Genomic DNA, 27,139 nt, shown 5'->3' with positions numbered 1-27,139 from the left:
CTGTGAGGGGTGGGTGGGTGGCACTAACTCCACGGGAATTTCCCAAGCAGCCCCATGTGCCTGGACCTGTACAGGATGCAGTGAGGCAGGGTGTCTGCTAGAAGAGGGTCAGGCTGAGAATTAAATGACAGTGTGAGGTGATGGGTGGCAGTGTCCTTGGGTGGCTGACATAGAACATTCTACTTGAACAGCATTCTGCAGCAGTAGGGCCTTTCGAGGTGGCAGCAGGAGCCTGGGCTAGGCAGCCGCTAATAAAGGAAGTTAGGTCATTTTGTAGTCATTGGTTTTATCTTTATTTTAGTGTATTTTATTTTACTTCTGAGACAGAGTCTCACTCTGTCACCCAGGCCGGCATGCAGTGGCACAGTCTTGGCTCATTGAAACCTCCACCTCCTGGTTTCAAGCGATTCTTGTGCCTCAGCCTCCTGAGTAGCTGGGATTACAGGCCTGTGACACCATGCCTGGCTAATTTTTGTATTTTTAGTAGAGATGGGGTTTCACCATGTTGGCCAGGCTGGTCTCAAACTCCTCACCCCAAGTGATCTGCCCGCCTCAGCCTCCCAAAGTGCAGGGATTCCAGGTGTGAGCCATCACTCCCGGCCTGCATCCATTGGGTTTAATAGTTTGGGTGTCAGGTAACCTCTGTAGCAGTGACCCTGCCTGTTGGGGGGCAAGTGGCTTGCCTGTGGTATTTTTATGCCTGCTAATTCCGTATCTTTCGGTGGGCCTTTTCCCCGCTCTGGGCCTCAGTTTCCTCATTTGTAAAATGACACAGACGAGACATGAGTCAGGAGCCCTGGATCTGAATGAAGCCACTTCTTGTACTTGGTGTGAAATCTGGGATTCAAGCCCAGGGCACTGTGGGCTGCAGAGTCTGCGCAGCCTCCCTCTGTGTCCTGCGTCCACGTCATGTGTGTAGAGTGCTGCCATAGGCCCTAGATCGGTGCTTTTCAAACTAGGGGTCATGACCCACCACGCCCGTGGGTTAGGGGATCCGTCTAATGGGTCGTGACCAGCGAAGCAAAATCACCCAGGATCCGTCTAATGGGTCGTGAAGCAAAATCACTCAGGCAGGAGGGAGGGTCTGAGGGTGTCATGTAGCAGGGGTAAGTATTGACTCGGGAGGCTTTTGTTTCACTTGTGGGTGTATATGGTGGTGTGAATGGGGTTGTGAGATAAAGTGCGCTTCTCCGAAGGGTTTCATTTAAAGCCAAGTTTGGAGGCCCTTAGCCCAGGGGTCTTCCAGAGCTCATTCTGCTTCGACCTGTCTTCTCCAGGGACCTGGGACAAAGTGGCCTCAGTTTTCTTCTGGTGAGGGACGGAGCTTCTAGCTTGGGGTTTGGCATGGTGGGAATTTGAAAAAAATAAACGACGTGAGACAAAATCCAGCCTGTGATTGCTCTGCACCGGGAGTTCTGTTTTTGAGGCTTAAAAAGACCCCCCCCCCCCTTCCCCCTTCTCTTTCCAGAAGAGCCGAATGCACATAAGGTCGCCAGCCCACCCTCCGGACCCGCATACCCCGATGATGTCCTGGACTATGGCCTCAAGCCATACAGCCCCCTTGCTAGTCTCTCTGGCGAGCCCCCCGGCCGATTCGGAGAGCCGGATAGGGTAGGGCCGCAGAAGTTTCTGAGCGCGGCCAAGCCAGCAGGGGCCTCGGGCCTGAGCCCTCGGATCGAGATCACTCCGTCCCACGAACTGATCCAGGCAGTGGGGCCCCTCCGCATGAGAGACGCGGGCCTCCTGGTGGAGCAGCCGCCCCTGGCCGGGGTGGCCGCCAGCCCGAGGTTCACCCTGCCTGTGCCCGGCTTCGAGGGCTACCGCGAGCCGCTTTGCTTGAGCCCCGCTAGCAGCGGCTCCTCTGCCAGCTTCATTTCTGACACCTTCTCCCCCTACACCTCGCCCTGCGTCTCGCCCAATAACGGCGGGCCCGACGACCTGTGTCCGCAGTTTCAAAACATCCCTGCTCATTATTCCCCCAGAACCTCGCCAATAATGTCACCTCGAACCAGCCTCGCCGAGGACAGCTGCCTGGGCCGCCACTCGCCCGTGCCCCGTCCGGCCTCCCGCTCCTCATCGCCTGGTGCCAAGCGGAGGCATTCGTGCGCCGAGGCCTTGGTTGCCCTGCCGCCCGGAGCCTCACCCCAGCGCTCCCGGAGCCCCTCGCCGCAGCCCTCATCTCACGTGGCACCCCAGGACCACGGCACCCCGGCTGGGTACCCCCCTGTGGCTGGCTCTGCAGTGATCATGGATGCCCTGAACAGCCTCGCCACGGACTCGCCTTGTGGGATCCCCCCCAAGATGTGGAAGACCAGCCCTGACCCCTCGCCGGTGTCTGCCGCCCCATCCAAGGCCGGCCTGCCTCGCCACATCTACCCGGCCGTGGAGTTCCTGGGGCCCTGCGAGCAGGGGGAGAGGAGAAACTCGGCTCCAGAATCCATCCTGCTGGTTCCGCCCACTTGGCCCAAGCCGCTGGTGCCTGCCATTCCCATCTGCAGGTGAGCAGGGCTTTGAAAATGATTGATTCTGTGGTTTAGTTTTAAGAGATGGTTTTCTGGTTATGAGCATGGGATTCAGAGTCAGGTTTAAGACTGACTTTAAATGGATTTAAATCTTGGCTTGGCCCCTTGCTGGTTGCGAGACCCTGAGACGGAAGTTAAATTCCCCGGGCCAGGTTTTTCTCATCTGTAAAATGGGTATAATTCGTGTACCTGACTCACCAGGTGGCTATGAGGATGCAGTCATGATAAATGTAATTGCTCATATGGCACCTGGTTTATTCAAAAAGTGTTTTTCAAACATCTAGGTGGCAGATTCTGTTACATAAGTAACAGACAGTGGTGAACTAAACAGGCAAAAATTTCTGCCTTCATGGAGCTGACATTCTGGTAGGCACAAAGCAAGCCTTAATATGTAAAATCTGTCTCATTATAAGAGGAACTGATGTTTGTTAGCATCTGCTGTGTGCTCCAGTTATATGGAGGCCCTAAAAAAAATGTGTGAGCCAAGGAGCTTAAAGTCTTGGGAAGCTGAAGAGATGTATGTAGATAGCAGAATAGCACGTTGGCTTTGGAGTCTCTTAAGGCTCACTTTGAGTCCTGCCTCCGCCACTCACTACCTGAGTGAACACGGGCATCTCTGGTGCTGCCTTTCTGCTGCTGCCTTTCTGCTGCTGTGCTTGTGAAAGACGTTGCTAATCAGTCAGCACCCTCTTTCTCATTGGGCACCTTTATGAAGCCGTGCCTAGCGCAGACATCACTAATCAATCAAGAGCTTCCCCCTCCCCGACCCCCCCGCCCCGCATTTGTACTGAGCACCTTTGTGGTCTTGGTTTATTCCCTGTGAGAAAATAATAGAACCTACCTTGTGTTTTTAAAAAATGGATTAGATGAGATGATATATGTCAATCTCTTAGTATAGAGCCTGTGCAGTGATATCCTGGGATACCAAAATCTGAGGATGCTCAGGTCCCTTATGTAAAATGGTATAGTATTTGCATATAACCTATGCACATCCTCCCATATACATTACATCATCTCTAGATGATCATACCTTAGAATACCTAATACAATGCCTGCACACCACATGGACTCAAAGTAGAAACTACAGCATGGAAAATTCAAATTTTGCTTTTTGGAACTTTATGGAATTTTTTTCCTGAATGTTTTCAATCTGAGGACACAGAACCGATGGATACAGAGGATGAATTGCACTCTCTATGTATGTTATTTCATTTGATTCTCACAGAAACTTGGTTTGTATTATTTTTTATCTTCATTTTGATGAAATGACAAAGGAGGTACATGAGGGCTAAGGCCAGAGATTATCCTATCTGTTCTCCTACATGAGGAATTGGAAGACTCATGCTATTACCACGATCCCTGTGGTTTTCAGGTTATTTTTTATTTTAGCAAATGGAAGCCTTTTATCCCCAATATTAAATTGAGTCCCCAAATAGGCCGGGTGCGGTGGCTTACGCCTGTAATCCCAGCACTTTGGGAGGCCGAGGTGGGCGAATCACCTGAGGTAGCAAATTCAAGACCAGCCTGGCCAACATGGCGAAACCCCATCTCTATTAAAAATACAAAAAATAGCTGGGTGTGGTGGTGCATGCCTGTAATCCCAGCTACTCGGGAGGCTGAGGCGGGAGAATTACTTGAACCTGGGAGGCGGAGGTTGCAGTGAGCCAAGATCATGCCACTGCACTCTAGCCTTCGTGACAGAGTGAGACTCCACCTCAAAAATAAAAATAAAAAAAATAAAAAATCGAGTACCTAAATAGATAAAGGTAGAGCTCTTTTGATTGCTGTGGGGTTGAGGGTGGCCTCGGGCCCTGCCTGCTGGGCCTTGTTCACCCCCATACCAGATGAAAATGGACTGCAGGGAGCATCCAGCCTGGCATTTCCTCCACAGCAGGTTCTGAGAACACCAGGGCTACAGTATGTCAGTTGTTGTATCTTTAAAAAAAGGAGTTTCTGGGTGTAAGAGAGTTAAGTAGGTGCCTGTGTGCAGGCCTTCTCAGAGACTTCAATGTGGACAGAATATGCGGTGATTTCAAAGGCCATTTGGCTACAGAGTTCTGAGTTTGGTGACTGAAGTTTCATAGGGCTATCTTAGAAAATGCTGCCAGGCACAGTGGTTCATGCCTGTAATCCCAGCACTTTGGGAGGCAGAGGCGGGCGGATCACCTGAGGTCGGGAGTTTGAGACAAGCCTGACCAACATGGAGAAACCCTGTCTCTACTCAAAATACAAAATTAGCCGGGTGTGGTGTTGCATGCCTGTAATCCCAGCTACTCGGGAGGCTGAGGCAGGAGAATCACTTGAACCCAGGAGGCGGAGGTTGCAGTGAGCTGAGATGGTGCCATTGCACTCCAGTCTGGGCAACAAGAGTAAAATTGTCTCAAAAAAAAAATAAATAAATAAAAATAAATAAAAAGGAAACATCCTTTTCTTCTTTTTCCCTTTTTCTTTCCTTCCTGCTTTCCTTCTCTTTTTACCCTTCATTCACTTTTCCTTCATTCTTTCATGAAATGCAGCCAGGCACTATGCTACTCACTGGGGAGACAGGTGCAAACTAGACACCGCCCCCCCCCCCATACCACACGGAAATGGACTGTAAAAAAAAAAAAAATCCTGATCAAGACTAACTCCTGGTACAGATTGAGAAATTTGGGCTCAGAGAGGTGAAGTGACAAGCCCCATGATCACCAGCTAGTTAATGACTACGTTGAAAATTAGAATCTGGGATTCTTAACTCCTTGTTCTTTGTGCTACGTAGACAGGTCAGTCTCCAAACCATGATTTTATTTAGTGGTTGAGAATAGGGAGGGACACTGCTATAAAATATGATTATGATACATTTATCGGACACTTTGTTTACAAAATCCTTTCCTCTCCATTAGGCAGGTTGATCAGAGAGGTTTTGAGTGTCAGAGTCCTTTAGTTCCTCACAAGTACCAATCTGTGCCAGCCGATGTGGTCTTTGCAAGAATCTTCTATAAAGTTGAGAGGATGGGGCATCAGGGAAGTCTCTTGATAACATTGATCTCAGGTTATACAGGCAACTCAGCAGAGGGCTGGAATTCAAATCAGAATTTCACGCTGGCTCTGATGCTCTACTTCTTTTTTGTTCTTTTTTTTTTTTTTTTTAGACGGAGTCTTGCTCTGTCGCCCAGGCTGGAATACAGTGGTGCGATCTCAGCTCACTGCAACCTCTGCCTCCTGGGTTCAAGTGATTCTCCTGCTTCAGCCTCCTGAGTAGCTGGGATTACAGGCACCTGCCACCACACCCGGTTTTTTTTTTTTTTTTTTTTTTTTAGTAGAGATGGGGTTTCACCATGTTGGTCAGGCTGGTCTCAAACTCTTGACCTCGTCATCTGCCTGCATTGGCCTCCCAAAGTGCTAGGATTACAGGTGTGAGCCACCGCGCCCGGTCTTTTTTGTTTTGAGATGGAGTCTCGCTCTGTCGCCAAGGCTGGAGTACAGTAGCGTGATCTCGGCTCACTGCAACCTCCGCCTCCTGGGTTCAAGTGATTCTCCTGCCTCAGCCTCCTGAGTAGCTGGGACTACAGGCACACACCACTATGCCTGGCTAATTTTTTTTTTTTTTTTGTATTTTTAGTAGAAGCGGGGTTTCACCATGTTGGCCAGGCTGGTCTTGATCTCCTGACTTCATGATCCACCCGCTTCAGCCTCCCATAAGTGCTGGGATTACAGGCATGCTCTACTTCTTCAGATTGTATTTCAGCATCAAATACCTACTTCGGAACCAAACAAAAGTATAAATTGAAACCTGGGGATATGCCGCTGAATTTTCTTCTCACAAAATTTTTGGTGCTTTAAAGCATATTAATACAGGGCTAAAGTGGTTTTTTAAGGAGTCATAGTCTGTAAACCTTTAAAAACTTTTCACTTGTGTACATATATGGGTAAAAGTGTTTGACACGTGTGGCTCGTTGGTTGCAGCAGAAGCTTGAAAGCATGTTGGCACTGTAACTAAGGTAAAATAAAGGCACTTTGGATACCCTAAGACTGCAGAGTGGCCAGGCACAGTGGCTCACACCTGTAATCCCAGCTGGCCCCCCCACAAAATGTTTAAACTTAGCTAGGCCTGGTTGCATACACCTGTGTTCCCAGCTACTGAGGAGGCTGAAGCAGGAGGATAGTTTGAGCCCAGGAGTTTGAGGCTACAGTAAGCTGTGATTGCACCACTGTACTCCAGACTGGATAACAGCAAGACCCCATATTTTAAAAAAAGAAAAAATTAAAAATATACTTCATGGTTCATGTCATAGCCCTAGAGAGTGAAAAATTTGCAGTAGTCAATAAATGAATTAGTAGTTAAATATTCTTTAAAGTCAACTCTATTTCATTGTAATTTTTGTTTTCTTTTTATCATTGTATCAAACTGTATGGAAATCATATGGTTAGATGTGAATGATTATTTGATAATGTTAGTCCATTTGAATCCATTTTAGATATTTCACAATTAAAGAATATGAAACTTCAAAAAAAAAAAAAGACTGCAGGGTAAGAGGGATTTCAGGAGGCAATGTGGTTGGAAAGAAGGGGAGAAGATTTGCTTGCACAGGGAGGATATGATTATAAGTGAGATGAAATGTTTAAGTTGGACTCTGGCACAGATGAAGTTTATGGAGGTGTTACCCCCTGGGCTCCCCTTGGTACTGCTGTGATAGAGAAGACATAGAATTGGCTTTATTGCAAGTGCTTAACCAAGCCCAGCTGATAGTGTCAGCTCCTAGCAGCCCTGAGCTAACTGGGAAAAAATACTCTGATGAATGATTTCTGCCATATGTGAAAACTCAGGACATGGTGACATAAATCCATAGTGATGCTTTTCAAAATTCCCAGGGGAAAAGAAGGGACATCAGTTAGAAATATGCTAGAACTAACATAAGCTTCATTAATTGAGAAGTTGCTCACACTGTCTTTATCAAGGTGGAAGAGAAAGCAAAGAGGAAGATCTCTACCCTGTGAACAGTTCTACCTGTCATGTCTAAGAAATATGTGCTGCCTCAGCATTTTGTTCACATACAGTCATGCCCCCCATGATCACATTTTGGTTAGTGATGGACCCCATATGTGGGGGTGGTCCCGTAAGATTATAATACTGTTTTGTTTATGTTTTTTTTTTTTTTTTGAGACAGAGTCTCTCTGTTACCCAGGCTAAAGTGCAGTGGCGCAATTTCAGCTGACTGCAACGTCCACCTCCCAAGTTCAAGTGATTCTCGTGCCTCAGCCTCCTGAGTAGCTAGAATTACAGGCATGCGCCACCAAGCCCAGCTAATTTTTGTATTTTTAGTAGAGACAGGGTTTCACCATGTTGGCCAGGCTGGTCTCGAACTCCTGGCCTCCAGTGATCTGCCCACCTCAGCCTCCCATAGTGTTGGGATTACAGGCATGAGCCACTGCACCCAGCCTTGTGTTGTTTTTTGGTTTTGTTTTGTTTCTTTTTTTTTTTGAGACAGGGTCTCACTCTGGTCCCTCAGTCTGGAGTGCAGTGGTGCAATCACAGCTCATTGCAACCTTGACCTCCTGGGCTCAGATGATCTTCCCACCTCAGCGTCCCAGGTAGCTGGGACTATAGGCATGCACCACATTGCTTGGCTGATTTTTTTTGTATTTTTAGTAGAGACAGGGTCTCTCCGTGTTGCCCAGGCTGTCCTCAAATTCTTGGGCTTAAGTGATACACCCATGTTGTCTTCCCAAAGTGCTGGGATTAAGTCGTGAGCCACCACACCCAGCCATAATACTGTATTTTTAGTGTACCTTTTCTGTGTTTAGATAAGTTTAGATACACAAATACTTCCCATTGTGTTACCATTGCCTACAGTATTCAGTACAGTCACATGCTATACAGGTTTGTAGCCTAGGAGCCACTATACCATATAGTGTAGGTATGTAGTAGGCTGTGCCATCTTGGTTTGTGTAAGTGCACTCTGATGTTCACATAATGGTGCATTTCCCAGAACGTATCCTCATTGTTGAGCAATACATGACTGTATCCATGATTTTCAGAAAAGGGGCTGTTTACAATTATTGTACAAGTTGACTAATTCTGGTTTATTGCACACATGGCTGATTTTATTTTCTCCTTTAGCATCCCAGTGACTGCATCCCTCCCTCCACTTGAGTGGCCGCTGTCCAGTCAGTCAGGCTCTTATGAGCTGCGGATCGAGGTGCAGCCCAAGCCACATCACCGCGCCCACTATGAGACAGAAGGCAGCCGAGGGGCTGTCAAAGCTCCAACTGGAGGCCACCCTGTGGTTCAGGTATGGACTTGAATGCTCTTCCTTTTGTGTGTGGTGTTTGTCACTAAGAGATTCACTTCTGCTGACCCACTGTTTGTTGCTTGTTAAGGTGAGGTATGTGTCTCAGCCTCTTACTCCTTTGAGGAATGAGAAATATGAGATTAAATTAGCATTAGAAGCTAATCCAGCTACTCATAAGCCAGAAGAGAAAGTCTTCTTGAGCAGGATAAGGATAGAAATGATATTCATGTGCCCGGATGCTTCTTCCCTTCTCTTTCTGATGGAGAAACTGCTAGAGTTTTGCAGAGGTTTGTGTGTTGACAGAAGGTTTCTGAAACCATCATCTTAAGTTTCAGATGAAGAGTTCATTAAGAAAAAAATGGTAATTTTTGTAAAATATAGAAAAGTAATAAAAATTAAAACTATACATTATCAAACTACCTAAAATAGCTATATTAGTATTTTGATATATTGCCTTTCTTTTTTCTATTCACAAACATGCTAGCCTCTGTTACCATATATTTCTATTCTTAATTCTATAGTGAACATGTAGATTGTACTCTGATTTTTTAAGTTTACATTTTGCCATGAGCATTTCCTTTAGTTTTTTTCTTAATCAGTAGCTTTTTTGTGTGTCTGTAGCTTTTGATTTAACCTCAGATTTTTTTTTTCAAAATAAGTAGAGAAGTGTGCCTATTTTTCCCCAAAATAATTGGAGTTGAAATATTCTTAATTGTATAATCTGGTTAACCAGGAACAACTGACTGGTGCCCACTAACAAGTCAATTAACTAGAACCTTTAATACATTTAAATTAATATAACTTTTTTTGGTATTTGCCTTAAAGTAGAAGTATCCTATTAATATGATAAAACCTGGTTCTTAATCTATAGTGTGCATCAGAACCTCTAGGGTGGTTCTTAAAAATTCAGATTGTTGGGCATTCTGAAACTAAATTAGAAACTATATAACATGAGTAAAGCCCAGGTAAATAAACAAACAAATGAAAAACAGCAAACTCCCCAAATCTCCACAGGTGCTTTGGGTGTGTACCTCTGATTAAGGACATCTATGATAATATTAAGAACTTGTAAGTCCTGACAATTGCTTTTTTTTTTTTTTTTAAATCAGACACCATAGCCATCTTGGAATCTGTTTCTATTCATTGAGTTTTGGTTCTTGACCATGAGTCCCATTTTCCTGTTGTGTTGCCTGTCTAGTAGTTGTCAACTGCATTCTGACATCGTGATGATATATACTGGATGTGGTAGACATTCTGAACTTTCTTTCATGCTTCATCAGGTGGATCTGTGGAAAGCACAAGGTGTATCTAACTTGATGGGGCTTAGCTTTTAAACTGTCTTCTCTGTATTTTATTTGAGGATTGGTTTTAGGCCCCATTAGGGCAGGCCTGGAGTAGCCCTTCCTCTGAGGCATGTGCCTGTTCTGAAGGCATGGCCTTTTTGGATGCTTGGTGGGGAGGTCTCTTTAATCTGGTGGGCTGGAATTCCCATATGTCAGCTCCGCTGCACTCTTAGTCTCTCTGTTCTCTCCACCCCATAGCAGCCCCTCTCTGGTAAACCTCGCACCATCTCTCCCTGTGCTTACACAGCCCAGCCCTTGGCCAAAGACTTGAGGGTTCCCCCAGCAGCTTCCTCCTCTCTGATGCCACCGATTCCAGCAGTTTCCACAGCCTGGCACTCTGAGTGGTGCCAGGAATCCAGGATTATTTCAGGAATCCTCAGCACAGCGGGACCACTGTGCTCTGCTCAGATGCTACTTCCTGCACGTGGCAGGGGAGCTGTCCCCAGGCAGAGAGCTGAAATGAAGGTGGGCTCGCCTGTGCACTTCCTCTCCCTCGGGGACCACAGTCTTCTGATTCCTGCCGTCCAATCCTGAGAGCAATTGCCTTATGTAATATATATATGTATTTTTTGACAGAGTCTGTCACTCTGTCACACAGGCTGGAGTGCAGTGGTGCAATCTTGGCTCACTGCAACCTCTGCCTCCTGGGTTCAGGTGATTCCCCTGCCTCAGCCTCCTGAGTAGCTGGGATTACAGGTGTGCGCCACCATGCCTGGCTAATTTTTGTATTTTTAGTAGAGACAGGGTTTCACTATATTGGTCTGGCTGGTCTTGAACTCTTGATTTCAAGTCATCCACCCGCCTCGGCCTCCCAAAGTGCTGGGATTATAGGCATGAGCCACCGTGCCTGGCCAAGTGCTCTGTTTTATGTGTCTACAGCTCCATGAACCTTTCCTTCATGCTACCTGCCGCTACTTGTAATTCTAACATTTGCATAAATATTTCGTCAATGTCTCTCTCTCTTAGACCGTGAGCTTTGTTTAAAAGAGACCACAACTTCCTTCTTATTCTTCACTGTATATCACCATCAAGCACAGTTTGCCGCCACAAACATAGCAGGCACTCAACAAATACTTGGAGAATGAATCTGCTCATTAAATGCATTGGCCAAACAATTTTAAGTCTTAAGAAGAGAGAATCTGTATCCATTTCTGGCTGTGTGGTATCTTCATTCACTGATTATTCGAAAGATGTTTATTGAGCACCTACTATGTACCAGGCATGGTGCTTGATTCTGGGTTATGATATGAACAAAACAGCTGGAAATTCTCACCATCATGAGCTTACATTTTGGCAAGATGATAGTAATAATAAACATTTAGAAAACATTTGCTGCCTGTGAGATCCTGTTCCAAGTGCTGTATATGTGTTAACTTATTTAATCCTCAAAAGAGCCTTATGATGCAGGTAACAGGTCAAGTAGCTGTCAAGGACTTGTTCAAGGTTATGGCTATTAAATGGTGGAGCTGGGATTTGGATACCGCAAGCTCTATTTGCAGCACAGTAGATCTGATCATCCACGTCTCTTTGCAGACCAGCTCTTCCTGCCTTCTCACTTGTGCAGAAAAAGCCTGAAGGGGAAATGCCCACGCCTCCTGCGGACCACTCCCTTCCCGCTAGTTTTGCGTGCTGTTCCAGTATGATCCTTGTCATCACCTCCTGGGAGCTAAATCCTGATTCTCAGGGAGATGCTGATTGGCCCTGTCTTGGGAGGGTGCCGCCCAGTGGTCCAGTAGGCTGTGGCCTGGAGGTTGGGCTGCATGAGGAGTGAGGCTCAGCTCACCCATTCATCAGGGGCTGGGGCCCTGGAAATTTCCAGAGAAGGGAATCGGCTGAGTGTACAGTCCAGGAGACACCTGCTAGGCTGTCCCTGAAGTTTGTGCCTCTCCCTCTGATAGCTCCCAAGGACTCTTCCCTCTTCATGCCTGTGACTTCGTTTGTTTATTTATTTATTTGTTTGCTTATTTAAGAGATAGGGTCTTGCTTTGTCACCCAGGCTGGAGTGCAGTGGCATGATCACTGCTCACTGCTGCCTTGAATTTCTGAGCTCAAGTGATCCTCCCACCTCAGCCTCCTGAGTAGTTGGGACTACAGGCGTGTACCACCATGCCCAGCTAATTTTTTCCTTTTTTGTAGAGACATGGTCTCCCTGCATTGCTTAGGCTGGTCTTGAACTCCTGGGCTCAAGTGATCCTACCACCTCATCCTCCCAAAGTGTTAGGATTACAGTGTGAGCCACCACAACTGGCCCAAGTGCCTGTAACTTTGAAGATCCAATATATGATTTAAAAACTTGTAGACAAGTCTCTTTAGAAGACAAAAAGTGGAGTCTTTTTTAAAAGTCATTTGAATAGATTATGTTTTTTCAAAATAAGTCATGCTAATTACTGATTTTTAGCATGGGAAGTCAGTTTAAAAAAAAAAAACTTCTTGGAAAAATTGAGAAAAGAGTGGACTTTAAGAGGATTGCTGCTCTTACCCTTCAAGGGAGTGTGAAAACTCCTTCTGGAATCTGCAGCACTGCCCCTTTCATACCCAGAAGAGCAGTGTAGCCTGCTTTGTACCTTGCCTGAATGCTTCCGCCGGCTTCTCTGTTGATTTCTGTCTCATTCTTTATCTCTGTATCTGTTTCTATTTCTGAACCACAGCCTCTTCTCCCCTCTCAGTTACTCAGTCTCCACCCTTCTCTCTTTTATTTGCCTCACTATAGAACTTCATTCTTTTTTCATGCCTAGTGGTTTTAAGCTCCTCTTTATATAAAAAGAAAATGAATATAAGACCATTTCATTTTTATCCTTAAGTATACAATTAAAAATCTGAAACATATGCCATGCTCAGCTGTTCTCTTCATTGCTTTTTTTTGAATGGTACTTGGTTTTGGGAGAAAGTTAGTTCCCAAACCTTAAGTGCTTGTCAGATCTCATGACTCATTTGTATGGGGAATGTCTCACTGGGGACCTGCCATGTGCCAGGCACTGTGCTGGTCGCGGGTGATACGATGTTGGTGAGATCAGCACAGCTCATGCCCTGAGGGAGCTCAGGGGCTGCGGGAAAGTGGACTAGGATGGTTTGAGTTGGTCAGGGAGGCCTGAGAGGCCAGATGGCGGCCACTTGGAGGGGATCTGTGGGCTGATGCCTGGACTTAGGGTGGGACGTGATGGCTGATTAGAAGCTTGTCCGTTGGATTCACCACTTGGGAGGAACTGCTTCTACAGAACAAACCATGACAAGAGATGGTACTTGGAAGACCTACTTTGGAAAGAGGGTCTCGTTGAGGAGGTGACTTGCCAGCTGGGACCTGGAACAGGTCATAGAAGCAGCAAAGAGACAAATGATGTCCTCCTCCTCCTCCGTGCTCTCTGTCTCTCTTGGTGGTCGGGGGAGAGTGTTCTACACACAGAGCACAGCACATGCAAAGGCCCTGAGGCAGGGAAGGACTGTGTGTGGCTGAAGAGCTGAAGGAGGGCCAGTGTCATTCAAGTTTAGCTTGCAGGGTGATGGTTGGCAGGCCCAAACTGTGCAGGGCTTAAAAGCCAAGGTGAGGAGATGAAATTTTGCTTATTCCAGGGCAAGGGGAAGACATGATACGTTTTGAGTAGAGGAGGAACTTGATTCTGATTTAACATTTTATAGATCACTCAGGCTTCTCCCTGGGGACTAGATTAGAAGAAGTTATGGAAGAAGCAGGGAGATGAGATTGTTAGCCTGTGGCAGTGCCAGGGGAAAGATCAAGGTGGTAAGGACTAGAAGGTGGCAGTGGGAGCGGAAGCTACGGACTCCATGATGTGATCTTCAGGACTTAGGTATGGGAGGTAAAGGAGCAACTGAGTGGATGGTTCGGTTGGATGGATGGCGGAGAAGGACTTGGGAAAGAAAGTGTTTTCTTGGGGGAAGATTGCAAGTTCTCTTTGGGGCATAGAAGGTACAAAGGGCTTCCAAGGCACACGAGCAAAGATGTCAAGTAGACAGTTGGATATATGAGCTTGGAGCTCAGAAGCAAAGTCCTCAACTTGCTCTCAGGCCTGTGGGATGCCTCGGGGCCGCACGCTGCATCACCAGAAGCCTCAGCAAGCACCCACTTGCAAGGACTGACCGTCCACACCCTCAGTAACAATGCGCCTCTCTCTAGAAGAAGTGGACTAAGGAAGAAACAAAGAAGAGATTGTATAAACAAGATCACAAACAGACAAGCCCAGGAGGGCCAGGCAATGAAAGGAAATGACTGAACTGACCAAATGTCAGGGAGCGATAGGGGGTGGTGGGGAGTAGGGCAGAGTGGCATGTGAGTCTTGCCTCAGGAGGCAGTTGCTGTTCAGACCCTGTAGGCTGTGACATGTGGGAATGTGGGTGGAATGTTGCCAGGTTTTATAGGTTGTTTTTTTCTTCTTTCCCAAGAGCTAGGAGTTGGAATTTTTATGTGAAATTTCTGATTTTTCAGTTTTGGCCACTAAATCAAACTTTGGGTTGAATTTGGCTCATGGCAAATATGCTTCAGTTCACATCATCTGGAATAAATAAGAATGGTGCTACTTCAAGGTTTATCAAATAGGAAGGGAGATAAGAGAGAGGTTATATTTATATGATTTCTAAGAATTGTCTAGTTACAGAATGAACCCTGTTAACAGCCGGATCGAGGTAGTTTCTCTTATAAAACCCTAAATCTCAGGTGAGTGTGGTGGCTCACACCTGTAATCCCAGCTACTTGGGAGGCTGAGGCAAGAGGATCGCTTGAGCTCAGGAGTTCAGGGCGGCAGTCAGCTGTGATCGCGCCACTGCACTCCAGCCTGGGTGACAGAGTGAGACCATGTCTCTGAAAAAACAAACAAATAAATAAAAAAGTTCTAAATCTTATTGAAGTAGAACAAGTCTAGGGTTCTTTCAGAGGAACCAAGGAATCTTAATGCACAAGCCTGACTTTGGTCTGCAGGTATCAGATGAAAAGGGGAACCACTTGATTCATCTCAAAAGAGCCACACGCTTTTTGGTGGAGCCCTGCCATCATTCCTCGCCCTGTTTCAGGACAGGATGCAGTGGTCCTCCGGTGGACAAAACATCCATTCAGAGCGGTTTTGCAAGGTTGGGCTTTAAGTGTGTCCATAGTTCTTCAGCTTATGAGGTCTAATAACATCCCAGTTGAGAGTGGCCTGTGTAACGCCATTGTCATTTAATCCTTTCCTGGCGGCTTCCAACCCCTTTAACCATATTCTGCACAGAAATTCCCTGGAGGGGATACTTTGTTATATTCCTTATCCATCCTTGTGCTGGGGCTTTCAAAAAATGTTATTCTTACAACTCTCTGGGATGCATGTTTAATGGAAAGAATAATCAGAACGCCATCCTTTTAGGGAGTGATCAAAATATGAGAACGTGGAAGCGTCGCACTCACCTCCAAAGAGTCCTCTTGGTTCTTTCAAGCAGATGTTCAGACATGTGGAAAAAACATGGGTAGCTCTGTTAGGAGGAATTCCTTGCAGATGCAGAAACCCGATGGCCATTTCATTCCCGGTAACAGTAATGAGCTTTGCAGGGAGGTGAGTGAGGGCCTGAGGCCCACCTGTCCAGGCTACTGCCTCCTGGGCTGGAGGAGCTGGTAAAGTCTCCAGTCTTTCAAAACCTCATAAAATGGATTATGGGACGTGGATGCTCATTCTGTTGGATTTCAGCTTTTATGCTAACTGCAACTTACTTGAAATGATATCTAAGGAAGGGAAGAAGCAAGCCAGATGGGATTTTTTCCTTTCCAGGTGAAAGCTGCACTCGTGACAGTAAGCAGTGCTCCTTTAGCAATTGGCTGGGTGTGTTAGCTTCTATTTGTCTAATAAAATTTTGTGTTTGGGGACGTGAGACAGGAAGTAGTTCTTGCTGATGCTAATTTGTCTTGATCAGGGCTGCTGTGTTGGCATCTATAGAAGGTTCCATTGGACCTCCTGGGGAGGGGAAGGGAAAGAGGTGGTGGCCAGGTCGCTCAGGCTTCCAAAAACTTGGAGGAGGAGAGTGTTCTGAGATCACTGGGGTTCATTTGCTCATTTATTAAAAATACTTACCAAGCACCTACTGTGTGCTTGGCACTGGGAATATGGCAGTGAACCACAGGCAAAAATCCCTGGCCCTGTGGAGCTGATGTGCTGGCTAGGGGGAGACAGCAATATAGCTTATAAACAGGAAAATTAAATAGTATGTTAAATAGGAAAATGAAATAGTATGTTGGGAGGTGATAAGTCCTATGGGGAAAACTATCAGGCCAAGGAGAATTGGGAGTGGTTTGATGGACCTCCCTGGGAAAGCCACATTTGGGCAAAGAAGGAGGTGCCCACGTGGAAGCTGCAGGGACCTCTCCAGGCTGAGGAGACAGCAGGGCTGAGTTCGGTGACATCTTGAACAGAGAGGAGGCCTGTGTGGGAAGGGCAGGGGAAGGGGAAGGATGGGGGCGCGGATCGTGGGCCTCGCACATGTTTAGTTAGAGGACTTGGACCCTCAGCGAGGTGGGAGCTGGGAGGGTCTGGCTTGACCTAAGTGTCAGCAGGATCCCTCTGCTGAGGTGTGGACAGGGAGAAGCTGCTGCAGAGGCCCAGGCCAGAGGGGATGGTGGCTGGACCAGGGTGGGGGCATGGGGGAGCAGGAGAAGGGGTTAGATTCAGAGCATGTTTTGAAAGTCAGGCTAACTGGATTTTTTTGAGACTGGCTGCAAGAGGGGTGGCATCTGTCTGTCTGGAGCTGTAGCCTTGGGAAAGGCCAGAGTCTCTAGGGACCCTGTTCATCCCTGCCGAGACTCCTGCTATTTTTGGAGGGAAAGCATCTTTTAGAGGTGACTTGATGTAGCCTTTTCACTTCAAGATGGAGGCGGGGATGGGGTGGGGAGTAGCAGAGCGGGGTGTGTGATGTAGGGGTTCTGGGGCCGACTTTTAAGGAGCCATCCTCACCACCTCCTCCTTGTCTATACCAGTCTTTTGATGAGACTGGTGATTTCATTAAAATTTGAAAAAGACTACAGTCCAAACCAGGTACACCCGCGGGCCGGTTGTGGCACTGCTCTCTGCCCCGCCGCATGTGTCCCCGGCTGAGGGATGCCCGCGGTGGTCGAGGATGGACTTGTGAAAGGATTAAGACCCGCACCCTGGCCTCCGAGGTGATGGGTGGAGAGAGGGGGAGGGTGCGCCAGGGTCGGGGCTGGCGCAGGCAGAAAGGTGGCGTGGTGAGACCGGCCCGCCTGCTAACTCATCTTCTAACTGAAGACACGGAGGTTCACGGAGGGGTGCTTTCAGCTCACAGTAGAAGGGAAATTGTCAGGAATGAGCCTCAGTGAAGCGTTGTCCCCAGACATAGGCAGAAAACAGAAGGCTTCCAGAATCCTGGAGAAATAGCTGTTGCCAAAAGGGAGATTAAGTCTGAAACTTGCAGTATTTCTGGCAACCAAGAGGAACAATATAGAAGAAACTTTATTTGTGTCACAAATAAATGTTGGGGCCCTCGTGTGTGCTGGGCAGGGTGGTGTAATGGCTGGAACTACACTTCACCATGTGCTTTCTTTAGAGTGACCTAGTTAGTCTTTGCAGCGATACCATGGAGTGTAGGTGGTAGGATTACTATGCTCATTTTACAGGCAAGGAAACCGGGACACAGTTCGGGTAAGCAGCTTGCCAGGGGTCACCCCCAGCCGGCGCGCGGTGCTGCTTGACTGGGGCATAGGACGTCTGCAGCCACAGCCCACGCTGTTGACCACTGGCCCATGCTGCCTCTTGGAAGTAGACGAAGCGGGTGGTTCGAAGTGAGGCAGATCTAGGGTTTGGTAGCTTTGGGACTCTGGGAGACTCACTGGGCAGTAGTTTCTTCAATGATAAAGTGATGTAGACTTACGTCTGTCAGGCTATTTGTTTTGTGTTTGTTGAGCATAGTTAGGATGCTAAACAAAAGTTCCAGTGTGATCTTTGGCACAGAGAAGGCATTTCATCTGTTGTTCTTTTGTTGAGAGAGAAGGCCATCTAGACATAGATCACTTTTGAGCTCTACGAGCCTTAGATTCCCGAGCCTGTTCCAGCTTTTTCTGGTTGAATTAACCATGTCTGAGACCAGGCTATGATACGGAGGGGGCTCTGAGAGTTCTGAGAGTTGTTTATTTACACGCTGTTTGTTACAGACATGATCTTAGCTCATCCTTGCAACCACATGGTGAGTTGGGGCTGCTATTATTCCCGTTCGACGAGGGGTGAGAGGCACAGGGAAGTGAAGCTCACGTACCTAAAGTCAGGCAGATGGTCAGCAATGAAGCCCTGGCCTTGGCTTTGAACTTCTGGGTTCTTATCTTTCACTCACCCGCTCACTCATTCATCCACCTGCTGGCAGCAGCATCACGCCCCAGGCATGGGGTACAATGAGCACGTGGGCTGAGCCCAGACGCCTGTGGAGCACTCCAGCCGGGGCTGGACGTGAGAGTGAGGTGGGACAGGCTTTAGAAAGGGTCCTCTGTGGCAGCTCAGCGCAGTGCCTGGCTGGCCGTGTGACCTGAGTCCCGGACCTAGGGTCAGGCATTCAGGTTCTGCCCTTGCCTCCGCCCTCGCCACTGAGGGACCTTAGGTGAAGCTGATTTTCTCTGATTATATGGGAAACGAGGCACCTGCTTTAGGTGGGTTTCTAAGCACCTGTCAGCTGCAACATGCCACAAGAGGGGACCATGACCACACCTGGGACCACTTCGCAGGCCCCGAGCCATCTCGCTGCAACCCATCCGCAGGCCGAGGCTGATGTTCATAGGAGTGTCCGTGTCACCAGCTGGCCCTGCCGCCCTTCTGGTACCCCGTGGGTTTAGTGGGTGTGGAGGCCAAGACCTCTTTATTGAACATTGAACATTTTCTAATTTAGTCCCATGAATGAGACTCCTAACGGCCTCGGAAGGCACTAGCTCCGTTGACAATAAAGTCATGAACTGGAGCATGTGGGGAGGTGGGGCTGGGTGGGTGGGGAGGAACACGGGGAGGTGATGGCTTCTCACGGGGCCCTGTTTCCTCTGGATCCTGGGAGACATTGCGAATGTCAAAGTCATTCATTCTGAACCTCCTAGAAGACTATGGGCTGACTCTAGCAATAGTCATGCATGTTTATTGAGCACTTACTATCTGACAAGCACATGGTGTGGAATGGCTCAATGGCTTGGGCAGGCATGCAGCCTCTGCTCTGTAAATGAGGAAACCAAGGCTCAGAGGCATTGAGCCTCACCTTCCCCAACGAGCACCTCATCGCCAGTGATGAGCAGGCTGACCCTGGCCGAGCTTTTCCTGTGTGCCTACTTGGAGAGATAGTGGCGCTGCCATTAACCCCATTTACAGCTGAGGAAACTGAGGCTCGGAGAAGCTGAGTGGCTTTTTCAAGGTTGCATTGCTCTTCAGGAGGCTGAGACGAATGCCTGCCTCCCAGGGTCATTGCAAAGGTTAAATGGGTATTAAATTGGGGAGATGCTAAAACAGGGCCCTGCCTGCGATGAGAGCTCAAGATATGCTCATTGTTTTTCTTATTAATTTGTCCTCTGAACCATTGTGTTAGGATTTTAAAAAGGAGCATTTGTTCTCATGTGGAGGCTTTAGTTTCATGCCGCGACCTCTGAGCTGGCATGGGTGTGAGTTGGGGGCGGACGGTGTGGAGGGCGTTCCCTCTCACCATTTCTTACGTGTTCTGTGCGCAGCTCTTGTCCTCAAACGATGCCACGACAACGACACCCAGCCTGCAGCCTGGGAAACTAATACTCTTGAGGTCAAAGGACTTCCTCAAGGCCAAGCATCTGGGATGTGGGAGAGCTGAACGTAAAAGCATTCTGTTGGGCACTTTGGCCAAGCCATTTCCATTGCGCTGTGTGGTTCTCAAGTCCACAGCTTAGCAGGGGCCTATTCTGAATACTGGCACAGGTTTGAAAAATTTCATTCATATGCATGTGTATATGTATACACAGAGACACATACAAACACACATATAACTTATATATATTCATATATATATATACATACACATATATATACAATGTGTATGTACACTGATATGTATTTGTGTGTCTGTGCCCCTGTATTTTTATTCAATTATTTTACTTTATTTTTAGCTCTTTAATGTGTATTCATTTTTTTAAAAGTACAGGAAATGGCCAGACGTGGGGGCTCACGCCTGTAATCCCAGCACTTTGGGAGGCTGAGGTGGGCAGATCACCTGAGATCAGGAGTTCGAGACCAGCCTGGCCTACATGGTGAAACCCCGTCTCTACTAGAAATACAAAAATTAGCCGGGCGTGATGGTGGGTACCTGTAATCCCAGCTACTCGGAAGGCTGAGGCATGAGAATTGCTTGAACCTGGAAGGCAGAGGTTGCAGTGAGCTGAGATTGTGCTGCTGCACTTCAGCCTGGGTGACAGAGTGAGACTGTCTCAAAAACAAAAAACAAGCAAACAAACAAAAAACCCCCCAAAAAACCCAAAAACAAACAAACAAAACAAAACAAAAAAAACCCAGGAAATTATTAAGAAACTAGACAGGCTGGGCGCGGTACCTCACGCCTGTAATCCCAGCACTTTGGGAGGCCAAGGTGGGCAGATCACAAGGTCAAGAGATCGAGCGAGACCATCCTGGCTAACACAGTGAAACCCTGTCTCTACTAAAAAAATACAAAAAAAATTAGCCAGGCATGGTGGCGGGCGCATGTAGTCCCAGCTACTTGGGAGGCTGAGGCAGGAGAATGGTGTGAACCTGGGAGGTGGAGCTTGCAGTGAGCTGAGACCGCACCACTGCCCTCCAGCCTGGGTGACAGAGCGAGACTCCATCTCAGAAAAAAAAGGAACTAGATAGCACTCTTCATGACCTGGAGTGAACTACTCTTATTGCTGGCTTATTTCTTTTTAGTCTTTTTTTTCCCCTGCGCCTGCACACTTGAGCTCACAAAACTCAGCTCCTGCTGTTCTCACATATTTGAGTCTATATCAGGTTATTTTGAAGACTGCAGGGGAGGAGACAGCATTTACTGAGTAAGTTTAAGTGCATTCCATGCATAAATGGATGTAATCCTCCTAATATTTCTAGGCAGTACTTGAGACACAGAGAGGCTGTGTAACTTGTCTAAGGTTACACAGGAATTGGGGGAACCACGAACTAAACCTGGGTAGTCCAGCTCAAAAGCTCACGCTCTTAACTGCTTAGGCCACAAAGAAGAAATGAAAATCATTTTGTTTTTTTGTTTGTTTTTGTCTATTTCAATAGGTTTTTGAGGAACAGGTGGTGTTTGGTTGCATGAATAAGTTCCTTAGTGGCAAAGAAATGGAAATCTTTAACGACCTTGAGATAATTTTCCAGGTTGCTCCTGGGGGCTCTCATTTTTGCTCTATCATTTTGAAAAATTCAGGAAACAGGCCAGGTACTTTGAGTCATGCCTATGATCCCAGCACTTTGGGAGGCCGAGGCTGGTGGATAACTTGAGGCCGGGAGTTCAAGACTGGCCTGGCCAACATGATGAAACCCCGTCTCTACTGAAAATACAAAAATTCCTGTAATCCCAGCACTTTGGGAGGCTGAGGCGGGCAGATCACCTGAGGTCAGGAGTTCGAGACCAGCCTGACCAACATGGAGAAACCCCATCTCTACTAAAAATACAAAATTACCTGGGTGTGGTGGTGCATGCCTGTAATCCTAGCTACTCAGGAGGCTGAGGCAGGAGAATCGCTTGAACCCGGGAGGCAGAGGTTGCAGTGAGCCAATATTGCGCCATTGCACTCCAGCCTGGGCAACAGGAGCAAGACTCCATCTCAAAACAAGCAAACAAAAAAACCCCAAAAATTAGCTGGATGTGGTGGTGCATGCTTGTAATCCCAGCTACTCAGCAGGCTGACGCAGGAGAATTGCTTGGACCCGAGAGGCAGAGGCTGCAGTGAGCCAAGATTGCGCCACTGCACTCCAGCCTGGGTGACAGAGCAAGACTCTGTCTCAAACATTCAGGAAATAAATCCAGTCTGGTCAAGCATCAAGTGAGATTGTTTCTTCATCAGGTTGTTCAGGCTTTTGTCATCCATTGGTATCTACCCTGCTCCAGCCTCCTCTCCCTGTGTTTGGCTACAGCAGCCTGAAGGCCCCTCCCAGGCAGAGGTAGAACAACAGTGGCTTGTGGGGCAGGTGCAGCCTCGCTGTGGGCTGCTGTTGACACCCCCAAGCATGTCCTCATGTGAGTGGCCTGACCCAGGGCAGCCGGGCCCAGAAGCATCTGAGAGTAGAACCTGGGGAGCCTAGTGGCCTGAGCCTGGGCCCTCAGATGCCCGCCTCCTCCAGGAGGATGAGCTCCCAGTGCAAATGGTGGTACATTGAGATGGTCATGGGACCTACCTGACCCTTGCCCTCCAGCCTGAGTTGTTCTCACCATACTAGTGGCATGACTGTGAGCAAGGATAATTTGACCTTCTGGGGCTTCAGTTTGCCCAAGAAGCAAATTGGAGAGAATGTTACTTGTCTTTTAGGATTTTTACAGGAGTCAATGAGAATGTGTGTAAAACACCACTTAGCGCACAGTACCAAGTGCAAACTGCTCTAGTTTCTTTCATAAATTGATTTTGGGGAAATGCATTCACATGGTGCACAATTTGAAAGGTATTAATACAAGCTGTGTACAGGGCAAGGTCTTCCCTCATACCTAGGTGGCCACCTCATCTTCCTGAGCCCCAGTGCCATTGGTTCTCTGAACATCCCGCCAGAGATAGTCTGTGTTTGTGCTTGAGGTTGTATTCATGGTCTTTGTTGCTGTCATTATCAGAATTATAATGTATGAAGGATTTGGCATACTGCTCAGTACATTTTACCTTCCTAATAAATGATCAAGGCAGTTATTACTGCTCAACTTAGGAAGCCATTGCATTTTCATTTTTCTGAATAAGAAGTGAAGCTGAATTGATCTTCTTGGCATCATTTATTTAACCAAGTAGGCTCTTCCCATGAAACTGAGGTTTCTGCTAAGTGAATCCCATGTTCCTATTTGACATTTATTGTAAAACTGTAAATGCTGTCCTAGGAATAGATTTTGGAACCTGTATCCGGTGAATATTGATTAAACCTTGCCTTTGCTTGAACCCTGGCTTAGTGACATAAAATAAACCCTCAGGACACACTTGCCTTGTCATGTATCTATCCGTCTCTCTTTCCTCTATCCATCAGAAAATGATACAGCAGGGCCAGGCATGGTGGCTCATGCCTGTAATCCTAGTACTTTGGGAGGCTGAGGCACAAAGATCACTTGAGGCCAGGAGTTCGAGACAAGCTTGGGCAACATTACGAGACCCTTGTCTCTACCAAAAAAACACAAAAAACAAAAAATTAGCTGGGCGCGGTGGAACATGCCTATAGTCTTGACTAGTTGGGAGGTTACAGTAGAAGGATTCCTTGAACCTGGAGATGGAGGCTGCAGTGAGCTGTGATCATGCTACCACACTCCAGCCTGGGCAACAGAGTGAGATCCTGTCTCAAAACAAACCCCAAAGAGTAAAGATAAAACCTGATTAGTAGATAGTTTAGCAAGGGCATGGTGCCATGGTCAAAATGCAGCAATAAAAGTGTTGAGTGGGATTATGAGTGGTTTTCCTCTTATCTTGTATTTATTCAACAAACATCGGGCTTCTACCACATACCAGGCATTGTGTTAGATGCTGCCTGCTCGGTTTGGTCCATGGATTGGTGGCCTGGATATCCTCTGGGAGCTCGTGAAGAATGCAGAATCTCAGGCCCTGCTGCAACTTAATCTGTGTGCACATTCGAGTTTGAGACACATTATTCTGGAAAAAGAGTCGTCAAACGATGCCAGCCAAATTCGGCGCATCACCTGCTTTTTGAAATAAAGTTTTATTGGTACACAGCCACACCTATGTATTTGCATATTGTCTCTGGTTGCTTTTGTACCACTGCAGCAGAGGTGAGTACTTGCAACAGAGACTGTATGTGTGGCCTGCAGAACCTAAAATGTTTCCTATCTTGTCCTTTACAGAAAAAGTTTGCTGACTGGAGATGGAGATAGAGTAATGAACAGAATAGATAAAATCCCGAGCTCTCGTGGAGGTGGGCTTCTGGTGGAGGGAGACCTATAACAAATCAGTAATTCCACAATCTGTCAGGTTGTAAAAAAGCTATAAGAAGAAAAATAAGGCAGGAATGGGGGATGGAAAGTGACTGGGAAGTGGTGAGGATGCTATTTAGGGAAGAACTTCCCGAAGGGGTGCCGTTTGAATGGAATTTTGAGTGTAGTGAGGGAATAAGCTGTGTTGCTATCTCGGGAGCCAGCGTGGTAGGAAAGGGAGCAGCCAGTGCTGAAGCCCTGAGGCAGAAGCTTGCATGGTGTCCACCTTGAGCATCAGTACAGAGGTTGGAGCCAGCTGAGTCTGATTCAGGAGTTAAGTGTTGATGGTGAATGAGGTTTTTGGTTTCCATGTCAGCTTCGCTGTGGCATTTCAGTGCCTTGTATAAGACCATGGAATGTAGATAGAGGTCCCCAACTCATAACCCAGGGAAATCTTCTGTGTGTCACTGGATACAGTTGCACAGGCTGAGCATTGCACAACAGCTCTGTGTATCATGAGGGTGCCATTCACATGTGCAGGTTTATTAAGACAGTGTTCTGACACATACCTGCCAAAGGTATAGAGGAAGAGTTGTCTGCTGTGAAGCTGCATGAAAGTGCCAGACAAGCTAGCAGTGAGTGGCCCTGGTGGTATAATGGTTTAAGAGAGAAAAACCATCTGTGTTTGAGTGTCTTTAGGTTGGGAACTTGGTTCCTCAGTCTTTGCACTGGTTGCCAGCTCATTTGCATTACTTGCCTGGCCCCTTAAGGTGTTTGTGTTGAACTCTGATAGCAAGAAAGGTGTTTCTGCTAGTCTAAAACACTTCCCACTCCATTCTTTTCCTTTCTTTTGGATGGAGGCTTTTGTTGCTTCCTCCTTCTCACCCTCTGACTGACCAGACTGCTTGGGAGGGTGAGGGTGGGGGTGAGGGTGAGGGTGGGGTGAGGGTGAGGGTGGGGTGGAGGTGAGGGTGGGGGTGGTGGGGGGTGGTGAGGTGGGGGTGGGGGTGCGGGGTGGTGAGTGTGGAGGTGGTGGGGTGGTGGTGAGGGTGGGGGTGGTGGGGGGTGGTGGGGGTGAGGGTGGGGGTGGGGGTGCGGGGTGGTGAGTGTGGAGGTGGGAGTGGGGTGGTGGTGAGGGTGGGGGTGGAGGGGGATGGTGAGGGTGAGGGTGGAGGGGTGGGAGCATTCTTGGCTTCCTCTTCTGCCTGAGCCTCGCTGTGCAACCTCAGCCCACATACTTCTCACTGAGCTGTAGGAGCCTCTGCTCTAAAACGAGTGGGTAGGGCTCTGTAAGTTCCCTCCTACCTCTAAACTTACTTAATTCTATGACTCAGAGTAATAGGTATCACCCAAGTAGAAGTGCCTATGTTTAGTTTTGTTCACTTTGAGGTGGGAGTTCCAACTTCTCTTCAACTTGGGTTGCCTTAACTTGCAGCTCCAGGGTTGATTCATTCAGAGACTTGAAGCTGTTAAGCTGTCATTTTTTTGATTAAAAAATTTTTTTAGAGAGTTTGGGGATAATTGAGCTAGAAGGAGACTTAGAAATCATCTAGTTGGATGACTGGTGTGTCTGATTCATGTATCATTTTACTGAGGGTTTCAGCTACCATTTTACTGAGGGCTTTGGTTATCATTTTATTGAGGGATTCCTACGTGCCAGACCTTTTGCTAAACTAAAGTTGTCTCATTCAATCTCATACTGAGTACTTGAGGGTAGGTACTGTCATGATCAGTTTTCAAGTGGCCAAATAGAGGTTCAGAGAGATGATATGAAATTTTAATATAAAGACAATACAGCAACTAAATTGGCAGAGCCACGACTCAGATCATTAAAGGCAGAGGTTAGAAAAGTATTACTTATTGAGCATGTACAATAGGCCAGACATTAAGAGAAGACTTGCATTAACCATTGTAACCCCATGAATTGGGTTCTACTATCTTACAAATGAAAAAACTGAGCCCCAGAGAAATGTGACTTGCCTGAGGTAAGGCTTTTGCAGGTAGGAAGCAGAAGTGTTTTAGATTTCTTTTTCTTTCTTTCTTTCTTTTTTTTTTTTTTAAGATGGAGTCTTGCTCTGTCATCCAGGCTGGAGTGCAGTGGTGCGATCTCGGCTCACTGCAACATCTGCCTCCTGGGTTCAAGCAATTCTCCTGCCTCAGCCTCCAAAGCAGCTGGTATTAGCCACCATGCCTGGCTAATTTTTGTATTTTTGGTAGAGACGGGTTTCATCATGTTGGCCAGGCTGATCTTGAACTCCTGGCCTCAAGTGATCCACCCACCTTGGCTTCCGAAAATGCTGGGATTATAGGCATGAGCCACCGTGCCCGGCCGCGTTTTAGATTTTGAATCTCTTTCTCTTTCTCATCTGCTTCTCTTTGCCTTGTGATCTTTTATGGGCATCCAGTTGGCCTGTTGGCCTTCCTCACAGTTCTGTGCATCTGTGTGGGAGCTGGGCTCGGGGTAGGGTGCTCAACCATTTCTTACCTCCTCCCCTCTGTCACCTGGGGCCAAGCTAGCATCATCTCTTGTCTGGGTGACAGCCTCCTAACTGGTTTCCCTGCCTCCACTTGCACCCTTCATTCATCTGCTCCCCACACAGCTGCCAGAGGATCTGTTCAGAGTGTACCTTGGTCTACACCACCCCCATTCTGAGCCCTCCTGTGTCTCCCCTCCCGGAGTATAGATGCAGAGTAGCCTTGTGCTCCTCACCGTGGACCAGGCCATGTCACCCGGTCCCTGCCTGTCTCTCTTCCTCACTCACTCACTCCCTCACTCCATTCCCACCTGCTAATGGCCTCTGTGCTATTCCTCAAACACTCCAGGTAGGCTCCTGCCTCAGGGCCTTTGCACGTGCCTTTCACTCCTCCCAGCTATTCACATGGCTACTTTCTCTGCTTCATTCAGCTGTCAGCTCAATTGTCACCTCCTCAAAGCAGCTTCCCCTGATTC

At 47.4% G+C, this 27,139-nt stretch overlaps 1 protein-coding gene across 2 annotated transcripts in view; it reads left to right on the top strand.

Annotated features, from left to right (window-relative positions):
- The window catches only part of NFATC2 (nuclear factor of activated T cells 2), a 155,835-nt gene that overhangs the window by 17,208 nt on the left and 111,488 nt on the right, over nucleotides 1–27,139 (top strand). For both annotated transcript variants that reach the window (XM_019017571.4, XM_063702282.1), the window contains exons 2-3: nucleotides 1,469–2,498; nucleotides 8,623–8,794. In XM_019017571.4, the coding sequence (XP_018873116.1) occupies nucleotides 1,469–2,498; nucleotides 8,623–8,794 (1,202 nt within the window). The remainder of the gene's footprint in view (nucleotides 1–1,468; nucleotides 2,499–8,622; nucleotides 8,795–27,139) is intronic.

This window comes from Gorilla gorilla, chromosome 21 (assembly GCF_029281585.2).
Source record: "Gorilla gorilla gorilla isolate KB3781 chromosome 21, NHGRI_mGorGor1-v2.1_pri, whole genome shotgun sequence".
NCBI lineage: Eukaryota > Metazoa > Chordata > Mammalia > Primates > Hominidae > Gorilla > Gorilla gorilla.
The sequence above is the reverse complement of the archived record's forward strand: the minus strand, read 5'-3'. Positions and strand labels throughout refer to the sequence as shown.